Genomic DNA, 22,963 nt, shown 5'->3' on the forward strand with positions numbered 1-22,963 from the left:
GTCAATGGGGTATGTCAGTGTCTATCATATGAAAGACATGGCAATAGTGTCATTTTTAGTTTCAGGTTCCTATGAAGGAGCAGAAACGTGGAAATGCGAACACAGATGTGAATGTGGATTACATTTGTTTTCTTTCTTTTTCGAACAGGTATTCCCTTCTGTGCTGAGTCAGGCTATATACAGCAGTTTTTGCTTTTCTTTTCCACAGTCCTTGCACCAATTCCAATCAGATGATTTCAAGGATCATCTCTGTAGTCTGCTGTGGCAATGGTTTGGAGGTGAGAATTGGCTGGTGTTGTGGTTTCCTTCACACGTGTCTAGCAAGAGATAAAGTTTCTTGTCATTAATAAATGAGATGTGTACTAAAAATGATCGGCCTTTTTGTTATTGAATATGCTAATTAAAAAACAACAACAGCGGTATCCTTAAAGGGTACTCCGATGCTCAGCGTTTGGAACAAACTCTTCCGAATGCTGGAGCCGGGAGCTTGTGACGTCATAGACACGCCCCCTCATGACATCATGCCCCACCCCTCAATGCAAGTCAATGGGAGGGGGCGTGACGGTCGTCACGCCCCCTCCCATAGACTTGCATTGAGGGGGCGTGGTGTGACGTCATGAGGGGGCGGGGCTATGACGTCACAAGCTCCCGACGCCGGCTCCAGCGTTTGGAACAGTTTGTTCCAAACGCTGAGCAGCGGGGTACCCCTTTAAAATAAATCATACCGATTCATAAATACTGTTATATTTGCTTACATTTTTTTTCTGGGCACCATATATCATATCAAAACTGTGTTCGACGAAAAATAGTCTTGCATGACCGAAAAAAAAAAATTCAATGTCAAGTTTGATGTTAACCCCTTAAGGACCACAGGTTTTTTCATTTTTGCACCTTTGTCTTTTCCACCTCACCTTCTAAAAATCAAACACTTTCAATTTTGCACCTACAGACCCATATGAGAGCTTATTATTTTAGCGCCACCAACTGTACTTTGTAACGACAGTAATCATTTCACCACAAAATTTACACCGAAACCAGGAAAAAAATATATTTGTGGGGCAAAATTGGAAAAAAAAAACCATTTTTGGTACCGACTTTTTAATCACTTTCTATAAATTTTTTATGGTATACAAATTGACCAAAAATACCCAATTTTGGACTTTGGGATATATATATATATATATTTTTTTTTTTTTTATGTGTACGCCATTGACTGTGCGGTTTAATTAAACATTATAGTTTTATAGTTCGGACATTTACACACGCGGCAATACCACATATGTTTTTTTTATTTACATATTTTTTAATATATAACATATTTTTTTTTTTACACTTTTTTTAATCCCCACAGGGGAACAGCCCACTGAGCTAACTGGTAACTGTTTTCTCCCGTTTTAGACTCCGCGATCATGCCGTCTAAAGGGTTAATACCGGACATCAGCCCGATCAGCGATGTCCGGTATTAGCCGCGGGTCCTGGTTGCTGATAGCAACCGGGATCTGCCGGGTATGAAGCACGCTCAGCTCCTGAGCGCGCTTCACATAACGGGAGCCAGCCATGGACGTAAATATGCGTCCGTGGTCGTTAAGGGGTTAATAGCAAGTGTGCAGGAGGTGGGCTCTGTTCCGAACGCTGGGGCAGCGGAGTACTTATGTGGAGGTTATGCAAAAGTAGAAAAACAGACTATTTCTTCCAAAAACAGCACCACACCTGTCCTCAAGTTGTGTGTGGTATTGCAGCTCAGTTCCATATAAGTGAATGGAGCCAAGCCATTGAAGTCATTTTGCCACTATTCTAGCTATAGCAACTGATATCTCTATAAAGTTTAATGACTAAAGGTACATGTACATTATCAGACATAGGTCCCATTCAGGTAGGTATATAATGCCTGTGTTGAACAGTCTGTGACACCCAGATCCATTGTATTTCTAATGACAGATCAGTGGTGCTGTACGTTGGCTCAGTAGAACAACATTGGGTCTAGACGTTCGATCCGTAACAATGACAGCTAAAGATGGCATGTCAGCTCTCCTGTCATGTCTGTTTTACTAAACCCTCCTATCTCTAATACAATTATTTTAGAGCATGTTTAATTTGAACTCTGTGTTGCATTATTACTTTATTAAACCCTCTGAAGGTGTTTACATTTTTTGACAACTGTGCGCCACCTTTGCCCTTTTCAGTAGGATGTGTCTTCACATGGTCTGATACTGTCAATGCCGATCGTAAGATTTATAGCAGTTTATTAAAATATTTACTAGATGAAAAACTGAGGAATGCTACAATAAATAGCCATTTATTTACTAAAAGCCAGATGTCACAAGAGCTGACAGAGCTTCATCACATATTGCCACTGGGAACACCTGAACCCCTTTATTTTCTTTGAATATAAGTTTACGTGTTTCGCCTGGCCCTCTGCCATTTTGTCTACATTCAGAAATATGGAACGTATTTTAGATAGAAAAATTCTGCAACAAATCTGAAAATCTTATAGGGTTTTTCCGATTTAATTAGAAGCCTTAATACAGCGTAATACATGTGAATTAACTAACTCGAGTATATTCACCTCTCCCAGTCCAATGCCCCAGTACAACAAACATTATGATATAAAAATGTGAACATTTATTTAATTTTACTACTTCCCTTCTCCCATCATCCCCCCCCCCCACCACCTATTTTACTCCTCCCTTATCCTGTTTCCTTACCTGATGTTCCTTTATGAGTTGTATTTTCTCTTAAATACCGATCTAAGGAATCTGTCCTGTATCTGGAGTCTATAACACTTGGGACCGTTCAACTTTGGAACCAAAAGATGACACATCAAATGGCAAAGTTCAGGAAAAGAAAGGTGAGCTTATACTCGGCTGCTATGCGGACAGCTTCCCATGTACATGCTAAATATTTCCATATGGGTCCATTTGGACAAAAAATGTCTGTTGGCCACAATCTGGTTGGTGTACATCGGTACATCCAAAAAATTGAAGTATGATATAGAGAAGTAGACTATGATCGTATGTACTGTATATAAAAGCTATATTCTTTAACAAAAACCATACTAGTAGATACATCAAGAAAAAGCTCACAATGTATCTCTAAAATGTATCAGTCAATGGGGCGCCCCCTGACGACATGTTGTGCATAGTCTGGACCACCTGTTACTTAGGACTCTGTTCACAGCCTTTTATACCTTTACACCTTGTACTCACTCCCTTGGTAGTTATGGCTCCTTGGTATAGCTATGCCATTTTTATTGCTTGTTTATTGTGAATAATTTTAAATGTGATGACTTGTACAGTGAAGATTTGTCTATTTTCATATATGGCATCAGGGCTGGCGCAAGGATTTTTGCCGTCTTAGGCGAAAGATCATTTTGCTGCCCCCTTGACCCCGCCCACTGGCTCCACCCTTTGACATGCCCCACCTTACAACTGGGTTGACACACTGTAACAAACTTCCTCCTCATGTAATCACCTTACTACTGGGGTGACACACTGAAACAAACCTCCTCCTCATGTAATCTCCTTACTACTGGGGTGACACACTGTAACAAACCTCCTCCTCATGTAATCTCCTTACTACTGGGGTGACACACTGAAACAAACCTCCTCATCATGTATTCTCCTTACTACTGGGGTGACACACTGTAACAAACCCCCCTCATGTAATCTTCTCACTACTGGGGTGACACATTGTAACAAACCTCCTCCTCATGTAAATTACCTTACTACTGGGGTGACACATTGTAACAAACACTAGTTTAGGAGACAGTATCACAAATAACAGTATTAGATAGTTATAGCAGACAGTATCACACATTATAGGATTAGATACAGGGGCTCAACAACCAGTATCAGACATAGGGGAATTAGATACACAGCTCAGCAGACAATATCCCACATAGGGAGATTAGATCAGTGTTTCCCAACCAGGGTGCCTCCAGCTGTTGCAAAACTACAACTTCCAGCATGCTCTGACAGCCAAAGGCTGTCTGGGCATGCTGGGAGTTGTAGTTTTGCAACAGCTGGAGGCACCCTGGTTGGAAAACACTGGATTAGATACACAGCTCAGCAGACAGATCACACATGGGGATTAGATACAAGGGCTCCGCAAACGGTATCACACATGGGGGATTAGATACACAGCTCATCAGACAGATCACACATGAAAGTAGTCTCACCAGGTTAATGCCTCTTCCCTCTTTCCAGGGGCTCTGAAGTCAGAAATGTCTGATAGTTGTGACACTGTAGTGCAGTAGCTGAGGCAGGGAAACGTCAGGGGAGGGAGCAGCGCTCCTCCATCAGAATGAATGAAGCAGAAAAGCAGCGGCAATGTGGTTGGGGGGGGGGGGGGGGGGAGAGGGTTTTGAAGTGAGTGGTATGGTGCATTATGAGGAGTAGGAGGGGGGTGTACAGTGCAATCTTGCAGCGCTCCTCTAGCAACATGCAGGGGTGGGGGGGGTGGGGGTAATGTTGTGGGATGGGAGTGCTGCCTTTCGCTAGCAGCACTCCTCCAGCATGAGGAGGCCTGGGGGAGGGCATGTGTATCGTCAGTGGAGCGCTGCGTACCGTGCTCCTCCAACATGGGGCGGGTGCTATCAGAGCTCCGCTGGGTGGTTGCTGATTGAGTTTGCTGCAACAGGCAGAGCGGCGCCAAACTCAAGAGGGCGTTCTAGGCGGCCGGCCCTGTATGGCATTGCTGGGGGTGTTCTTTTGGAGTATATAGGTTAGGCTATGAACACCAACCTAAGTTTTCGTGTATATTGATCTTGTTTGTAGGAGTTGTTAAAGTTTTATAATTGGCCGGACCATTCTGTCTCCAGAGCTGCTGTTATATTTTCTTAAACTAAATTCTCTCATTTATTCTTTAATTCCTTTAAAAAAAAATTTAGTTTTTTGTTTTCTGCATTGTCTTTTTTTCTACTTCACAGATTCGGACTCCTTTTGGTTTGGGTTATCAAATGCAGAAGAACACAATAAATTTTCTACCACTTTAGGTTTCAGACCTAGAAAGTATTCTGTATTTAAACCATCTCGAAAGGTTTGTTGACAAGGAAAACTTTTAAATTATGATGTCACACATCTTGTTTATTATTGCATAGAAAACTACATATTCATAATACCTGTCATCAGTACATAAATATTGTAAAAATAAAATATATACAGTACAGACCAAAAGTTTGGAAACACCTTCTCATTCAGAGTTTTCTTTATTTTCATGACTATGAAAATCGTAGATTCACACTGAAGGCATCAAAACTATGAATTAACACATGTGGAATTATATACATAACAAAAAAGTGTGAAACAACTGAAAAGTAGCCACCTTTTGCTTTGATTACTGCTTTGCACACTCTTGGCATTCTCTTGTTGAGTTCCAAGAGGTAGTCACCTGAAATGGTTTTCACTTCACAGGTGTGCTGGTGTGGAGGAGGAGGTGTGATGGTGTGGGGTGGGGGGGGGGGGGGGGCTTTGTTGGTGACACTGTTGGGGATTTATTCAAAATTGAAGGCATACTGAACCAGCATGTCTACCACAGCATCTTGCAGTGGCATGCTATTCCATCCGGTTTGCGTTTAGTTGGACCATCATTTATTTTTCAACAGGACAATGACCCCAAACACACCTCCAGGCCGTGTAAGGATTATTTGACCAAGAAGAAGAGTGATGGGGTGCTGCGCCAGATTACCTGGCCTCCACAGTCACCGGACCTGAACCCAATCAAGATGGTTTGGGGTGAGCTGGACCGCAGAGTGAAGGCAAAAAGTGCCAATAAGTGCTAAGCATTTCTGGGAACTCCTTCAAGACTGTTGGAAGACCATTTCAGGTGACTACCTCTTGAAGCTCATCAAGAGAATGAGTGTGCAAAGCAGTAATCAAAGCAAAAGGTGGCTACTTTGAAGAACCTAGAATATGACATATTTTCAGTTGTTTCACACTTTTTTGTTATGTATATAATTCCATATGTGTTACTTCATAGTTTTGATGCCTTCAGTGTGAATCTACAATTTGCATAAAAAAATTAAGAAAACTCTGAATGAGAAGGTGTTTCCAAACTTTTGGTCTGTACTGTACATTCTGAGGTATGGAACACATTTTAGTTGCAAAAAATTCTGCAACAAATCTGCAAACCTTTATAGGAGTATTCAGAGTTAATTAAATGTCTAAATAAGGCATACTGCATGAAAAATAAACTAAGCATACTCACCTCTTCCAGTCCTGTGCTCTGGTCTGCCCTAGTCATTGATGATGCCCTCTCCCTGCTCTGCCAATGACATTTCAGACACTCTGTGGGAAATCATGGTGTGCCTGCAACTGGTGTCACAACATTAGAACATTAAAAAACACAAAACAATAGCTTTTAAATATAACATACCTGTATTTTTTGCCATATAAGACGCTCCGGCATATAAGACGCACCCAATTTTAAAGGAGGAAAATCTAGAAAAAAAACGATTCTGAACCAAATACTGTAGTAAAATATTTTAGATCAGTATAGTTCCCCCACAATAGTTGGCAGTATAGTTCCCCCCACAATGGTAGGCAGCCCCCCCCCCACAATGGTTGGCAGTATAGTTCCCCCACAATAGTTGGCAGTATAGTTCCCCCACAATAGTTGGCAGTATAGTTCCCCCACAATGGTAGGCAGCTCCCCCCCCACAATGGTTGGCAGTATAGTTCCCCCAGAATAGTTGGCAGTATAGTTCCCCCACAATGGTAGGCAGCTCCCCCCCACAATAGTTGGCAGTATAGTTCCCCCACATTAGTAGGCAGCTCCCCCCACAGACATACAGCTTCCGGCCATATACAGTGTACGGCTGGAGGCTGTATGTCTGTACTGCTGCCCCCACAGTGTTCCGGTCACCGCTCCTCTGGCCCGGTGTCACTATCTAGTGCTATGGCCTATGGACCATAGCAGTAGGTGCCGGGACCGGAGGAGCGGTGACCGGAACACTGAAGATTATATGCTGCCGGTCACTCACCATGCCCCGGCCAGCGCGCGTCTTCCTCCGGTCCTCCTGCGCCTCTATGGTTGTACGCACGGGACGTCACTGAGGTCCCGTGCGTACAACCATAGAGAGGTGGAGGATCGCAGGAGGACGCGCATCCGCCGGGGAATGGTTTGTGACCCGCGGATGTCCGGCATAGGAAAACCTATGATTATCTGCCCGGGCCGGCTCCTGTGTGCGGCTGCAGGCGGGGGCCGGCCAGAGCAGGTAAAAACAAATACTGTATACTAAAAACCAGGGTGCCTCCAGCTGTTGTGAAACTACAACTACCAGCATGCCCGGACAGCCTTTGCTGTTCCGGGCATGCTGGGAGTTGTAGTTTCACAACAGCTGGAGGCACCCTGGTTTTTAGTATACAGTTATTAGTAATTCACACCTGCCCCGCGCCCGGAACTGTATGTTCCAGGCGTAGGGCAATAAACATAGCCGGTGTGAGGTGAAAAATTCACCGGCGGTCATGAGGCTGCTGCTGTACTTACCGCTGACTTCCCGCTCTCGCCCGTAGCAGCCTCGGGCGTGTATTCGCCGTATAAGACGCACCAACCCCCCCCCCCCCCCCCCCCCGTTTTGGAGAAGAAAAAGTGCGTCTTATACGGCGAAAATGACGGTACATTATGATCTAAAAAAAATGTAAACATTTACTTACATTTAATTCTAAAAATGTGAAGATCTAGTTAATATCATCTGTATCCAAATACCTCAATAACTTGAATAAAACTTAAGGTCATATTTTAATTTTTAGAATTCCTCAGCTGCCGTTCAACCTTCCTTACACAAGAAAGAGGTAGCTGTCTCTCTTCCCATTAAACATTCACAGAGTTTAGCAGGTAATTATGAAATAATCAATGAGACCAGAAAGGTGTCAGATTATAAAATATTTTAGATTATTGGACAGTCATTGAAAAGTATCTAAAAGGGTAGAAGACCTTCATTCACGTCTATGGGAGAGGGTGTGACTGCTGTGTTCTAGCCGCCACGCTCCCTCCCATAGACATGAATGGAGGGGGCGTGGCGTGACATCATGAACACTGACTTCAGAGACCTTAAGGGCTTGCTGGGACTTGCAGTGGTTTTGGACAATTTAGTGCAGGCCACGCTGACTTGACAATAGATGACAGTGACTGACTTGACTGGAGACAGACTAAACTGTCACTGTAGCTTAGGCTGCTTTCACACTATGAAGTTCACCCGTTAATAAACGTTTGTTATTATGTATTGTTAACGGACGTTTCATAACGGGTGAATTAACGAATGCTAACAAAACATCCGTCATGTATGGACGTTTTAACACCTCTGCCTACAGACTCTCACAGCCAGGACTACTACTACTCCCATCATTGAACAGACTTCCATGATGGGAGTAGTAATTCCCTGGCTGTGGGAGTCTTCCGGTGGCTGGGGAGGTTACATTAGTGTTTGTTCTACTACCCCCATCATGGAACAGACTCTGTTCCATGATGGGGGTTGTAGTACAGGGGCTGAGGGATTGATCGCACTGGGTCTCACTTCTGACACCCGATGTGATCAGAATTTATTAAGCAGGGGAGCAGGCGGCATGCTCCGCAATCCTGCGATCACAATGTATTTTTTACTTTCATTTTTAAATTCCCCGCGGGGATCCCTGAATGGCCGGTTCTGAGGAGCCATTCAGGGATCCCCGCTGGGTTTTTAAAATGGACAATGTGAGGGGGGGCATAGAGCACTATATATCTAGCCCCCGCCAGCGCATTAATAAAAATATGACCCACACCAGCGCATTTATGAGTATATATCTATACCCCCAGTCAGCGCATAATGTGACCCCGCCAGCGCATTTGTCCTAATTTTCTACTGCAGCGCTATATAGGACAAGTATATATGTCAGGAGCGCATCCAGCTGCTGCTCGACCGATGATCCTGACAGATATACTATTCATTCATAGAGAGGCAACTGCATTCGTATATAGAAGCGCTGTGGGGGGCAGATAACGCTATATGTCTGCCCCCCCCCCCCCCCAGCAGATCTATATACATATACAGCTGCCGGCGCTATGAATGAATAGTATATCTATCAGGATCATCTGGCCGGGCGTCTGCTGAATACGTTCTTATAGGTATGGTTGTCACATATAGCGCTGCAATAGAAAATTAGGACAAATGCGCTGGCGGGGTCACATTATGCGCTGGCGGGGGTATAGATATATACTTATAAATGCACTGGCGGGGGTCATATTTTTATTAATGCGCTGGCGGGGGCTAGATATATAGCGCTCTATCCCCCCTTCTCACACACACACAACACTTTCAATATACATATGTCCCCTCACATTGTCCATTTTAAAAACCCTGCAGGGATCCCTGAATGGCTCCTCAGTACTGGCCATTCAGGGATCCCCGCGAGGAATTTAAAAATGAAAGAAAAAAATACATCGTGATCGCAGGGTTGCGGAGCATGCCGCCCGCTCCCCTGCTTAATAACTTCTGATCGCATCAGGTGTCAGAAGTGAGACCCGGTGCGATCAATTATTCAGCCCCTGTACTACAACCCCCATCATGGAACAGTCTGTTCCATGATGGGGGTAGTAGTACAAACACTAATGTAACCTCCCCAGCCATGGGCAGACTCCTGCAGTGGGGAATTACTACTCCCAGCATGCATACAAGTCTGTTCCATGATGGGAGTAGTAGTAGTCCGTCAGCACTACAGGAGTATACTGATGTCACCTCTTCTGAGCATGCTCAGTAAAAATAATGTCTGTTATAATAACGGGCATTAACGGGTGTATTTACTAAGGTATGTCGGCCATAGACTTCAATGTTAAAAATAACATACGTTAATTTACCCGTTTCTTGTGACGTGCAAAAAATTTGTGCATGTCACGTTATTTGTCCCGTCACAACTAATGTATGTTAGTCATGACGGGCTATAACGTGTGACAAAGGGTAAACTAAAAAACCCATTTTCTTGAATGGGGTTGTTTAACGTGTGTTAATAATTATGTTTCAAACGTACGTGTATTAACGGGAGAACCTCATAGTGTGAAAGCAGCCTTACTTATAGACTAGTGGCTGCAGACTTGACTTGAGGCTCCTATGACTCCAGACACACTCTTAGGCTCGACTGCACCTCAGCAAAGACTCAGGAACTGAGAGAGAGAAGAGACTCCTCCCAGGGATTTTATGGGGGAAGACTCTGGTGGGGTCCCATTGGTTACCTTTAAGTCACCTGGTCACTGATACATTCTGGGTAACAATCACATGACAACTGGTTAACCTTTCTTAAAGATACAACATTCTTATATACATAACATAGGGGATAATATACAATTACAGTAGAACAGATGCGGGGGGGCCCAGGGGACACTGCAGGGAGGCTTCCTGACAGGGCAGCAAGGGTACGGGGTAACAACTCCTGTACTGGGCCACCACACAAAGGTTGCAGTCCCACCTGGGGTCTGATGGCTTCTACAGAGGACAGAAGATTTAAAGGACCCTGTTGCAAATTTTTTAGTCAGTACAAGTTATGCCTCTGGTAACACTAACTAGAAAGCACTCTGTGAAAAATCTTTCACTTCTTTCTTTTATAATAAACATATGTTTCCCATGTGTTACAACTATGCTAAATGGGGTCCTTTGGGTTTCCAATATGGTACGTGCTGCGCTACTATGTCCTTTGTTTTTGACACAATCTGCATTTAAAGGGAAAAACTATTTTTCATATTAACTGGCTCCAAAAAGTTTAACAGATTTGTAAATTACTTCTATTGAAAAATCTTAATCCTTCCAATACTTATCAGCTGCTGTATACTACAGAGAAAGTTGAGTTGTTCTTTTCTGTCTGACCACAGTGCTCTCTGCTGACACCTTTGTCCATGTCAGGAACTGTCTAGAGTAGGGGCAAATCCCCATAGCAAACCTCTCCTGCTCCAGACAGTTCCTGACAGGGACAGAGGTGTCAGCAGAGAGCACTGTGGTCAGACTAAAAGAAGTACTCAACTTCCTGTGGATCATACAGCAGCTGATAAGTACTGAAAGGATTAAGATTTTTAATAGAAATAATTTACAAATCTGTTTAACTTTCTGCCGCCAGTTGATTTGAAAAAAATTGTTTCCCACCGGAGTACCCCTTTAAGCCTCATTTTGGTTCACTTACCTTTAAAAAGGAAAAATAAAAAACGCATCTGAGCCCATTTTGATCTCCATTTTTTCTAAACAATATAGGATCTGAAGCAAGAGATGTAGCAAAACTGAAGCCAACTGAAGAGGTAAAGTGCAGCGATATATTGTTTCATGTTTACACTCTTATAATACGGTAGTGCTGATCAGCAAAATGACAAAACCTAGAAATATTACAGCAGTCTGCTATTTTTAGGCATTGAAAACCTAATCTGGTTAACATTTCTGAGACCGACAGCTATTTCTGCTAACTCCACCCTTAATAAACATGCTCAATTCAGTGGGGGCAGGAGAGTAAGCCACTGGCAGACCCCCCTATATCATTATAGGGGTTATATGGAGAAAATTGGGCACTGCCTAAGAAATAATAAAGAGCAACCAATACTAACAATGGACCCGGGTGATAAGTCCAAACCAGGGTGCCAGGAAGGATATAAATACTAAAAAGACTAAAAGTCCCAGCAAGCAATTTCACAAAAGAAAAGGAAAGCTTCCTACAACCACTGGCAGGGATGTGCACAGACATTTTGGCGGGCAGGGACTCAAGTAAAAAAAATAAATAAAAAAAAAAGGGCACTTCTCATAATTTAATAAATATCTGTAAAGGCTCGTACACATAGGCAGATTTGATAGCGAACTCAGTGTGGCGGGCTCTTAATCTTAATTGAAAAGCAGCTGCAGAGAAAAGGGCAGGACATCACCACGGTGCATGGAGGGAGACCAGTGAGCAGGGCTGTGCACACATAGGCTCAAAAGGGGGCTTGAGCCCCCTTTTGAGCCTATGTGTGCACGGCCCTGCTCACCGGTCTCCCTCCAGGCACCGTGGTGATGTCCGCTATGTATGATGATTGAAGATTAATAAACCTTCTTGGATTTGAAATACCGGTGAGTGCGAGAAGCTTTCCTTTCTTTTGTGAAATTGTTACATGGAGAAAACCCTAAAGTTGAATGTTCCCAGGGTGGCAGTATTTTACAGCTAATTTTATCCCTTTAAGGCTAAGTTTTTACTTGTTTTTTTTTTTTTTTTTGGAATTTTTTCATTTGTGTGGAAATTGCACCTTGGCAGTTTTTTTGGTACCCAAATTTTGTTGGGTACCAAAAAAAAAATAAAATAAAAAATAGGATGCAGTAGTGATGACAAATTTTTTATTTAACAAAATTTATTTAAAGAAGTGTGTGTTTTTCACTTTTTCTCAATTTTTTACATTTTTTAGGTAGTACTACTACTCCCAGCATGGAACAGACTGTTCCATGATGGGAGTAGTAGTACCTGTACTAATAGACATATCGCCCCGGTGTCAGTCGTGACACCTGATGCGATCGTCCATAATATAGCAAAGATGCGGCTCTATACAGCGCTCACATCTCTGCTCTGTCCTCCGGCCAGCGATGTCAATAGAACATCACTCATTCATATTTTCCGTCCAGAGTGGGGATTGGTGAAAAACGCCAAGTGGAATAAGAATATTGCGATTTCTCATTGATTTACAGCTAACATCTGGCCGCAGCGTTTTTTCATGCCGTCCCCCCCCAAAAAAAAAAAAACAAGTAGAAACTTAGCCTAAATGTCACAGGGTTGAAAGCTGTGGTGAATCAGCTTGTAACAAACACAGATTTTTCTGCAGATTCACTAAGAATTTGCAGCTTTAAATTGGGAATTTTCCTATCCATTGTGACGGAAAATTTGGATTTTAATAAAGACAAAACGCGAGTATTATGCTTATATGACTTCTCTACTGACACAGCAGCAACAATATATTGTATATAATAAAAGAAAAAACGTTTACATATGTAATGCATGCAACCATGAGACCTAGGACGTAACCTAGTATGCTATATGGATCATCCAATCAGTCCACAGCCCAGGTAATAAAGGTAATCCACACACAGGTATCTTCCTCTTCTTTGCTGTGAACTGGATAATCTGTAGAAGTACTAAACTTGGACACGAAAGATAGAACTGAAGACGATGAACAGGAAAACTTCTGAAAACAACGAGGGAACGATGTTCGGAGGCGTTGAAGACGGAGTCTCAGCAAATCCACCATACGAAGAAGTTGAAGATGAGAAATACTGATGGGTTATTGTTGCACTGTTGGAGATAAAGAACAAAATAGTTATAGGGATGGGTGTATTTTAAAAGGGAGGGATAATACTCGCGTTTTGTCTTTATTAAAATCCAAATTTTCCGTCACAATGGATAGGAAAATTCCCAATTTTAAGGCAAGACAAAACACTCCTATTATGCTAGTTTAAAGCTAGATATAAAATACAATCATGTGTCTAAAATAACATTATATAATAAGATGATAATAACATTATAATAAGACCATAGAAACATGAGATTCGGGTCTGAAATAAAAAGTTTTAAAAGTAGACTCGGAAGACCAATTGGCTGCTTTTAGTAAATCCGAAAGGGATGCTCCTGATTGAAAAATTTTTGTAGACACTGCTCCCCTAGTAGAATGAGCACCAAATTTGGTAATGTCAATACCCGCCATTTGCATGGTCTGTCTGACCCATCTAGCAAGTGTGGTTCAGGTAACTGGAGCGTGGGGTTTACAAAAAGAAATAAGTAATTGAGATGAAGAAGAAAGTCTAAGAGATTCCGTTTTAGATTCGTAAGAGCGCAGACAACGCATAGTTTATCCCGATATGGAAAAGAGGGGTAGAATACAGATTGAAGGTTGGTTTTTGTACGACGAAAAATAGAGAAAAGAACTCCTTGAGGAGTAAATTGTCTACGTGTTATGTCTAGAGCACGAACGTCGGAAATGCGTTTGATTGAGATAAGGCAAAGGAGAACCGTTAATTTGAAAGATAGGAGTTTAAGAGAAAGAGAATCATTATCCTCCCAGGTGGTGAACATGTGTAGGATAAGATTAACATCCCAAGTTGTTGAATATTTGGGTAAAGGTGGACGTCTGAATCGAATACCCTTAAGTAATTGGCATACTAAAGGATGTTTGCCAATAGGGATGGAGTCAATAGGAGGGTGATTTGATGAGATAGCAGAACGGTAGAGATTTATCGTTCTGTAAGCTTTACCCTCATCAAATGAAAAAGAAAGAAAATTCAAGATATTGGAAATAGATGCATGTAAGGGATCCACATCCCGTTGATTGCACCAACGAATCCATAATCCCCAGGCTGATCTGTAAGCCTTTCTGGTACCCGGGGCCCAGGCATCTGATAATATGTCTCTAGTTGATTGAGAAAAGTGGAAGTCAGGTCTGTTTGGCCTGATATCAACCAGGCAACCAGAGGTAGTTGGTTGGATAGGATCAAAGGATGAAAGTTCCCTTGAGGGTCTAAGAGAAGATGAGGGAAAGTTGGTAGCAGACGAGGAAAGTCGATGAGGAGACTTAAAATTTGAGGATACCAGGATTGAGTTGGCCATAGAGATGTAACTAACACTAGGGTGATTTTCTGAATCAAAACTTGAAATAGAACCTGAGGGATAAGGTTGAAAGGTGGAAAGGCGTAGAGGATCTTCCTTGGCCAAAATTGAAGGAAAGCGTCCACTCCCAGCGCTTCTTGGTCCGGACGCCAACTGAAAAATTGAGGAAGTTGGGTATTGAGTCGTGATGCAAAGAGATCCAGATGTAAAGGACCCCATAAAGAATTGATCCTCTGAAAGACTGGGGGATGAAGTCTCTAGTCGCTTTTGTCTGTAAGATAACGAGAATACCAGTCCGCTATGGAATTGGAAATCCCTGGTAGATATTCTGCCTTCAGGACAATATTTTTGTCCAAGCAGAAATGCCAAAAATCTTTGACAAAATCTGCAAGCCTTTTGGAATTCGTGCCTCCCAGATGATTGATGTATTGGACAGCAGATATGTTGTCCATCCGAAGGAGGATGCAACAATTTGAGGAATTCTTTGCAAAGCTCTTTAAAGCAAAGAAACCTGCCAGGAGTTCCAGACAATTTATGTGTAGAGTAGATTCCGAGGGAGACCATTTCCCTCTGGTCGAAAGAGGTCCACAATGAGCGCCCCATCCAGAAAGACTCGCATCGGATTCTATGATTAAATCCGGATTTGGATGGAAAATCGCTTTTCTGTTCCAGGATTCTATGTGGGCGAGCCACCAGAGAAGTTTCTCTCTGGCTTCGGAAGATAGACGAATGTCGTCTGAAAAACCCAGCCCCTCTCTTAGATGGTGAATTTTCAACCGTTGAAGAGCTCTGTAGTGGAGGGGGGCTGGAAATATAGCTTGAATGGAAGCAGCCAGAAGACCCACTATGCGGGCTATCGTTCTCAGGGAGATCAAGTCCTTGCGAAGAACTTGACGAATCTCCTTCCTGATAGTCTTTAATTTCCTGGATGGAAGACTTAAGGTAGTCGATTGGGTGTTGATCAGAAAACCCAGAAATTCCATTTCTTGTGATGGGATAAGAACTGATTTTTTGAAGTTTATGAGGAAACCCAAATGGGTTAAGAGAGATATAGTCCAATCCGTGTGAAGAGATAGAAGCTCCTTGGATTGAGCCATGAGAAGAATGTCGTCGAGGTATATTATAAGGCGAACCCCGCAACCTCTGAGTAATGCAATCACCGGTTTGAGAAGTTTTGTGAAGCACCAAGGTGCTGATGATAGGCCGAATGGGAGGCAAGTGAACTGCCACCTTTGGTTGTTCCATAGGAACTGAAGGAAAATTTGGGATGAAGGATGGATTGGAACCGTAACGTAAGCGTCCTTCAGATCTATTTTGGCGAGCCAATCGTCTTTCATTAGAATATCTCTTAGGAGGTGAATTCCCTCCATCTTGAAATGACGATATACAACCAGGTTGTTGAGGGATTTCAGATTGATGACCGGTCTGTGACCGCCATCTTTCTTTTTGACTAAAAAGAGATTGCTGAGATAACCTGTAGAATGATAGGGAATCGGAGTGATTGCGCTTTTTGAGAGGAGATCTTTGATTTCTAGTTCTATGAGTTCTTTGTCCGTCATGGAGAATTGGATCGGGTGAGGGAGAGACATTTGAATTGGAGGCAAAACAAATTCTATCTGATAACCCCTGACTGTGTTTAGAATCAAGGAGTCTGATGTAATCATACTCCAATTTGTTAAAAAATGTATGAGTCTCCCTCCTAATGGGATATGAAGGGAAGAACACTGGACATGTCTTACCTGAAGATGGTCTGGATCGTGGATAACCCCGTTGTCCTCGGGCGCACCAAGGCCTGCCCCTGTATGGGAAGAATGGTGTCGGGGTGGGTGTAGTGAAGGAGGATTGTGGTGGATTATATGGGGTTCTATATTGGGGTCTATAATGAGTTGAGCGGCTGGAAGAGCGGCCCCTGCCTCTTCCAGCCTTTCCAAAAATCTTCTGAGAGAAGACCTTCTTCATAGAGACCTGTGCTTTACTTAAAGACGAAAACAGGCCCACATATTTGTTCATTTCTTTTATGAACTCGTCTCCAAAGAGTAATCCTTTAGTAGGATTTGGTGGCTCCGTAGAGGCCAAATTGGTCAACTGCGGGTCTATTTTCATTAGAATAGACCTCTTTCTCTCTGTAGAGAGAGAGCGGCATTGGCATTGCCGAATAAGCATATGGCTCTTTGAGCCCATCCCTTCAGAGTTTCGGTATCCACCGAAGTATTTGAATTAGAAGCCAGTTCTGCTAAATTGAGAATTTTGGTTAATGGACCTAGCAGGTCCATGAGTTTGTCCTGGCAAGCCTTGAAGCTGCGGTCGATGCCTTTCTTTGGGTTCTTTCCCATCTTAAATAAAAATTTATTGAGTAAAGGATCCAATTCAGGGGTGGCCGAAGAATTATGCGGGAGAGATGGGCGGGGGCACTCTGACTTTAATTTGCTCCTAGAAGCCTTGTCCAGAGATTTAAATACCCACATAGCCAGATATTCAGCTACCTTTGGTTCAGGTAACCATTCCCCTGACCGGGGGTGATAAATCAATGAGGGATCGAAAAAGGGGTCATTAGAATCACCTGCTTTGGTGTCATCCTGCAGAGCAGGGTCGTCATGGTCTGAGCCACCTTCCTCAGAGATAATATCGTCCACATCCAAATATCGTCCACATCCTCAATGTCTGAGTGATCAGAATCTTCAGATGAGGACTCTCTAAAGGAGTCTGGTTTGGATCTAAAGTCCACTTTTTTCCCTTCTAGGGTGGAAGATGTATTATCTGACTGGCTAATTCCCCTTATAGGGACGGAGTCATTTGCATGTGATTTGGAGGGGACATGAGATTCCAAAGTGTATCTAGTAGGTTTGGAATAAGGATCAACCGACAGATGTTGTTTCTTTGATTTGGACTTTCCAGGTCCTTTAAAGCCCTTAGCCAGTTCAGAGACTGATTCCTTGGGCGACCAGTATTGGTCAGATGGAGTTTGGGGTGGTAAATCTGAGGGGTTTTGAGGTGTGGCACGTGCCAAAACCAGGTTCATGGATTTTGTGATTGTATCTTGTAAGGTGACAATCGCTGCTTGAACAGATTTGGACACAGATGCGTCCACCATTGCTTGAATACGATCCTGTGAAGGATCAGATACAGTTTTATTTTCCTCAGACATGTTGAGAATAAAGAGAATGTAGGTATACAATGAGAGAAATATACTGTGAGAAAGGGTGAAGGAAAAAACAATAATGTTGAATAATATCCACCAGTATATTAATTAATTAAATAAATAATTATCAAGCAGTTGTAAATTGAGAAAAAATTTATTAATTAATATATACGTATGCCCATATGTATATATACATACCTACACACATACATACACTTGTATTTATGGCAAAGTCAATTGGTTATGGAGGGGCAATATGCTGAGGAAAAGTTTTTTCCCCCAGCTTGTAATATATATTACAGCCACTAGATGGCAGTCTAACACAGTAGGTGAGAAACTGGAAAGAAATTTTTAAAATGGAAATGAAAAGGATACAAAGTATAATGTGAGGTAACAATGTAACACTAAGTCACTGCGCGCTGCTACTCGCTCCGTCGCTCTGAGGAGAATGACGGAAATCTCGTTCACCCTGACAGGAGATCACCTCGCTGCCGGGTATCGCGAGATTTCGCGAGAGACGCGCTCGAGCGGCACCTAAGATGGCGGCGGCTATGCAGAGAATAGGAAAGCCTCAAGCCGAGGGAACGGAGGGTTAGCGAAAACACCCAGCGGTAAGTATATATAGCAATTTAGAAGAAGGCTAATGCTCAATCATTATACTGTTGAGTATATAATATGAAAATAAGGAAGAAAATGGAGGAATTACGGTATATGAAAAAATTGTCTTGAAAAAGACAATTATATGTATGAACTGAAAGAAAATTATAGCAAAATAAAATGAATTAAAATAAATAAATAAAATAATAATTAAATAATAAAATAAATTAAATTATGAAATAATTAAATAATGAAGTAATGAAAAATAATTTAAATAATGAAATATTAGAGCAAAATTTGAAAATTTGAGGTACAACATATTTTTTAAATAACAGAGAGTACTTATCTGAACTGCTGAGCAGCAAAGAAGAGGAAGATACCTGTGTGTGGATTACCTTTATTACCTGGGCTGTGGACTGATTGGATGATCCATATAGCATACTAGGTTACGTCCTAGGTCTCATGGTTGCATGCATTACATATGTAAAAGTTTTTTCTTTTATTATATACAATATATGGTTGCTGCTGTGTCAGTAAAGAAGTCATATAAGCATAATAGGAGCGTTTTGTCTTGCCTTAAAATCCACCACAGTTGGACCTTTCATAAGGTTTCTCAAGTCATTTATCTATTTTCAGTTATAAATCGTATTTGTTTTTGTCAGAAATTCACTAACCTTATAATGTTTCTGTATCATTGCAGTCCCGTTCAGTTTGCCAAAAATCTAATTTCATACACATGGTTTTCAACCTGAGTGGACACAGTCCCCTTGTCCAATATTACCTGGAAAAGCAAAAAGCTGATTCACAATCAGGAATGAATGTTCTAGTGCACAGGACAGAGATTCAGAAGTAGATACCATATCCTTTCCTAATGGGCTAACCTTCTTCATATGTTGTAATTGTTATCACTAAGCCTATGGTAGTCTTTATGTAATGTGAGTGGCCCATCGCTGCCTCTGGTATTGCTGCCCTGCTCTCTGAGTCGATATATCAGACTACAGCTCAGCTAATCTCGTGCTGTAGCGGTGTCCTGCCTCGGCTAGTGATTGGCTGAGAGCCAATGTGATGTATTGAGTCCCAGCACTGGTCGTCTTCCTGCTTCCGGGGCCTAATATGTCACAATATGTTTCCATTTAAAAAAATCTGATAAATCATTCCTCAGTTATTAAGTCGCAATATTTTTATTGTATCCATGCGACTTATCCATTTGGTTTTGGAGTTTAGGAAGTTTATGGGGGAGATAAACATAACTTTCTATGCCTGCAAATGGTAAGACTTGGTGACACCATTATGCACATTTCTTACATGTTAAAGGGGTACTACACTCCCCAGCGTTCGGAACATTTAGTTTAGCCCCCTCAATGCAAGTCTATGGGAGGGGACGTGACGGCTGTCACACCACCTCCCATAGACTTACATTAAGGAGTCGGGGAGTGACGTCATAAGGGGGGGCGTGGCGACCCTCGAAGCCCGCTCCCAGCGCTTGGAACTAAATGTTCCAAACTCTGGGGAGTGGAGTACCCCTTTAAAGCAAGAGTACTGATGAAATGCAGATGTTCACTGTAGCCCATGAACAAATTGCATATATTGCAGCTTTTGTAAAAGCAACTGAAGGAACAAATAATGCAGTAGATCACTATGTGGTATATGTTGTGGTATACATCAGCAACCCAGCCAATGTATACCAGCTACGTGTGGAGAAATTATGATATGAATAGGGCTTTAGCCTCATTTATATGTAGTTACAATGATAAATAGGATGTTTCCAATTTTATATTAGTTATTTTTCCTAACTCATATCTCCTCTGTACGACATCTTCTAACATACAATGAAGTCATAAAACAAGGAAACCAACAGCAGTACATAAAATAATATAAACCCTTTGATTCCAGTAGAAATTATACAAGATATTGATATTAGACCTTGAACAACAACTGTTTATTAAAAATAATTCTGCTTGCAATATGATCCTGTTATTGATAATTTTAAAGGGATATTTTTAAAGGGAATGTATTACCTAATTATTTTTCTAATTAAAACTAGAAACTGATAAATATACTTTTTTCTGATATTTTATCATTTTTATCTACTTTCTGTACCTGATTATGGGGGCAGCCATCTTGCCTGACCTGATGATAACAGTGTTTAGAGATATCCGTAACAGCAGCCACATGGACCATATGAAAAACATAATCTGGAGTTGACTCATTGGCTCTTATGGGAGAGTTTTCAAGGCATGTTTTGTGAACTCTGCAGTGGGAGTAGAGGAGCTGTGAAAATCCCCTATTGTAAAATGTTGATCCTGTTTTAGCTATTTAAAGGCGTCACATTTAATTTGTAATCCTGCCTATAAATGATAGTGAAGAGACTGATGACAAAATGATCTCTACAAAGCATAAAAGTTAGCCTAGTATTAAGCTTAGTGGCCATAAATAGATCATGGTCTGAAAGCTTAAAGGGGTTATCCAACAAAAGGTGACTTTAGTACTTACCTGCCAGACAGTAATGGACATGCTTACATAGTAACATAGTTCATAAGGTTGAAAAAAGACCAGAATCCATCAAGTTCAACCCATAACCCTAATGAGTCCCTACGGAGTTGATCCAGAGGAAGGCAAAAAACCCTCATACTAGAGGTAAAAATTCCTTTCCGACTCCAAATATGGCATCAGAATAAATCCCTGGATCAACGTTCTGTCCCTATAAAGCTAGTATACATAACCGGTGATGTTGTTATTCTCCAAAAATGCATCCAGACCCCTTTTGAGCTCTTTTACAGAGTTCACCATGACCACCTCCTCAGGCAGAGAATTCCACAGGCTCACTGCTCTTACAGTAAAGAACCCCTGTCTGTGCTGGTGTAGAAACCTTCTTTCCTCTAGACGTAGAGGATGCCCCCTTGTTATAGATACAGTCCTGTGTATAAATAGATCATGGGAGAGATCTCTGTTCTGTCCCTTGATATATTTATAAATAGTTATTAGGTCGCCCCTAAGCCTTCTTTTTTCTAAATTAATTACCCTAATTCTGATAATCTTTCTGGGTATTGTAGTCCTCCCATTCCCCATATTATCCTGGTTTCCCATCTTTGAACCCTCTCCAGCTCCACTATATCTTTCTTGTACACTGGTGCCCAGTACTGTACACAGTATTCTATGTGTGGTCTGACTAGTGATTTGTACAGCGGTAGAATTATTTCCTTGTCGTGGGCATCTATGCCACTATTGATGCACCCCATTAGGGATCGACCGATTATCTGAGTTGGTCAAACTTTGCCTTCCTAAAGTTAATTGTTTTTGTGGCCTCGCAAGATTCCCTTATTGAAGAACAAGTTATAATGTATTATATTATGGTCACTATTTCCTAGGAAGGATCCATGCTTGTCTTGGGGCTAAATGGCTGTGTTGTTTACCATAGCGCTGCTGTTTTTTTTTTTTTTTTTGTGAAATGGCTATTTCCTGTTGGAGTTCCCTCCCTCCAACCTCAAGTCCCAGGATCCTACTTATCAGTCATCCCACTCATTGCAGCACCGCTATGCTCCCTTACATGTGTGCTGTGCTTGAAACTACAATTCCCTTCAGCCCAGTGGAAAATGATCTTCCCCCCAGCGGTCAATCCATCCATTGAAGAACTGCCATGCTCTCTTCCAGCATCTGAAGAGTGATGTAATGTCTCGGGCCGCACTGCAACCTGGAAAAAGCTGATAGAAACAAGCGCATAATGATCCAAAAGTAAGGAAAGTTTTATTAAACCTATATGCTCAAAATGACATACATTTAAAAACATTTAAAAGTACTACAAAGTAATGGAGTAATAGCAAAAAGTGCTGGTGGAACCCACTGGAACAGGTGGAGACTTCACACCTAGCATACAGCCTACTAAGAAATGTAAACATAGTAAGTAAACATCATATTGATTATAGGACCATGATGGTTACAGTACATAGTTAACAAGTAAAGTGGCAAAGTGCATAGGGCATATAAACCACATGGTCCAAAAAGGCTAAGAATGTAAGTAAGTACAACTCACAGAGTCACAAACATTATTACCATAATGGAGAGGAATGAACGTGCGAGTCTCCACCACCCAACGTTTCGCTCCAAGGCATCAGTTAGGTTTGGCGGCCATCCAATTAGTGAACTGCGCTGCTGTGCACTTCATCTGGTTATGACTCACAATCACAGCAGGTCTCAGGGATGAGACCTATTGTGATCTAAACTTTTGACATGTCTGGACAACCTTTTCTATGTTGTTTGATATGTATAAAATGTCTTAAAAACTTACATAAACAGTTATTTAAAAAACTATTCTGACTTATACTACAACGTATCCACGGCATGTTTATAGGCTTCAACCCCTTATGTACAATGGACATAAATGTACGTCCTGATGTGTTGATACTTAAAGGGGTACTCCACTGGAAAATATATATTTTTTTGGTAAATCAATTGGTGCCAGAAAGTTGTAAGTTACTTCTTTAAAAAAAATCTTAATCTTTCCAGTACTTATCAGCTGCTATGATCCACAGGAAGTTCTTTTCTTTTTGAATTTCCTTTCTGTCTGACCACAGTGCTCTCTGCTGACCCCTCTGTCCATTTTAGGAACTGTCCAGAGCAGAATATGTTTTCTATGGGGATTTGCTCCTACTCTGGACAGTTCCTAACA

At 41.8% G+C, this 22,963-nt stretch overlaps 1 protein-coding gene and 1 long non-coding RNA gene across 3 annotated transcripts in view; one reads left to right on the forward strand and one right to left on the reverse strand.

Annotated features, from left to right (window-relative positions):
• The window catches only part of FAM227A (family with sequence similarity 227 member A), a 40,100-nt gene extending 19,730 nt beyond the window's left edge, over positions 1 to 20,370 (forward strand). For both annotated transcript variants that reach the window (XM_056523865.1, XM_056523863.1), the window contains exons 9-15: positions 149 to 278; positions 2,753 to 2,848; positions 4,928 to 5,037; positions 7,749 to 7,833; positions 11,207 to 11,250; positions 18,998 to 19,154; positions 20,108 to 20,370. In XM_056523865.1, the coding sequence (XP_056379840.1) occupies positions 149 to 278; positions 2,753 to 2,848; positions 4,928 to 5,037; positions 7,749 to 7,833; positions 11,207 to 11,250; positions 18,998 to 19,150 (618 nt within the window). In that variant the 3' untranslated portion in view covers positions 19,151 to 19,154; positions 20,108 to 20,370. The remainder of the gene's footprint in view (positions 1 to 148; positions 279 to 2,752; positions 2,849 to 4,927; positions 5,038 to 7,748; positions 7,834 to 11,206; positions 11,251 to 18,997; positions 19,155 to 20,107) is intronic.
• Positions 239 to 22,000, reverse strand: LOC130275658 (uncharacterized). Its single transcript, XR_008844860.1, has 5 exons — positions 21,845 to 22,000; positions 18,972 to 19,078; positions 11,139 to 11,209; positions 6,205 to 6,311; positions 239 to 317 (listed from the first exon to the last, which is right to left on the reverse strand). It is a non-coding gene; the product is annotated as an uncharacterized LOC130275658 (long non-coding RNA).
• Between the last annotated feature and the right edge of the window lie 963 nt (positions 22,001 to 22,963).

Source organism: Hyla sarda, chromosome 6 (genome assembly GCF_029499605.1).
Source record: "Hyla sarda isolate aHylSar1 chromosome 6, aHylSar1.hap1, whole genome shotgun sequence".
Taxonomy (NCBI): Eukaryota; Metazoa; Chordata; class Amphibia; order Anura; family Hylidae; genus Hyla; species Hyla sarda.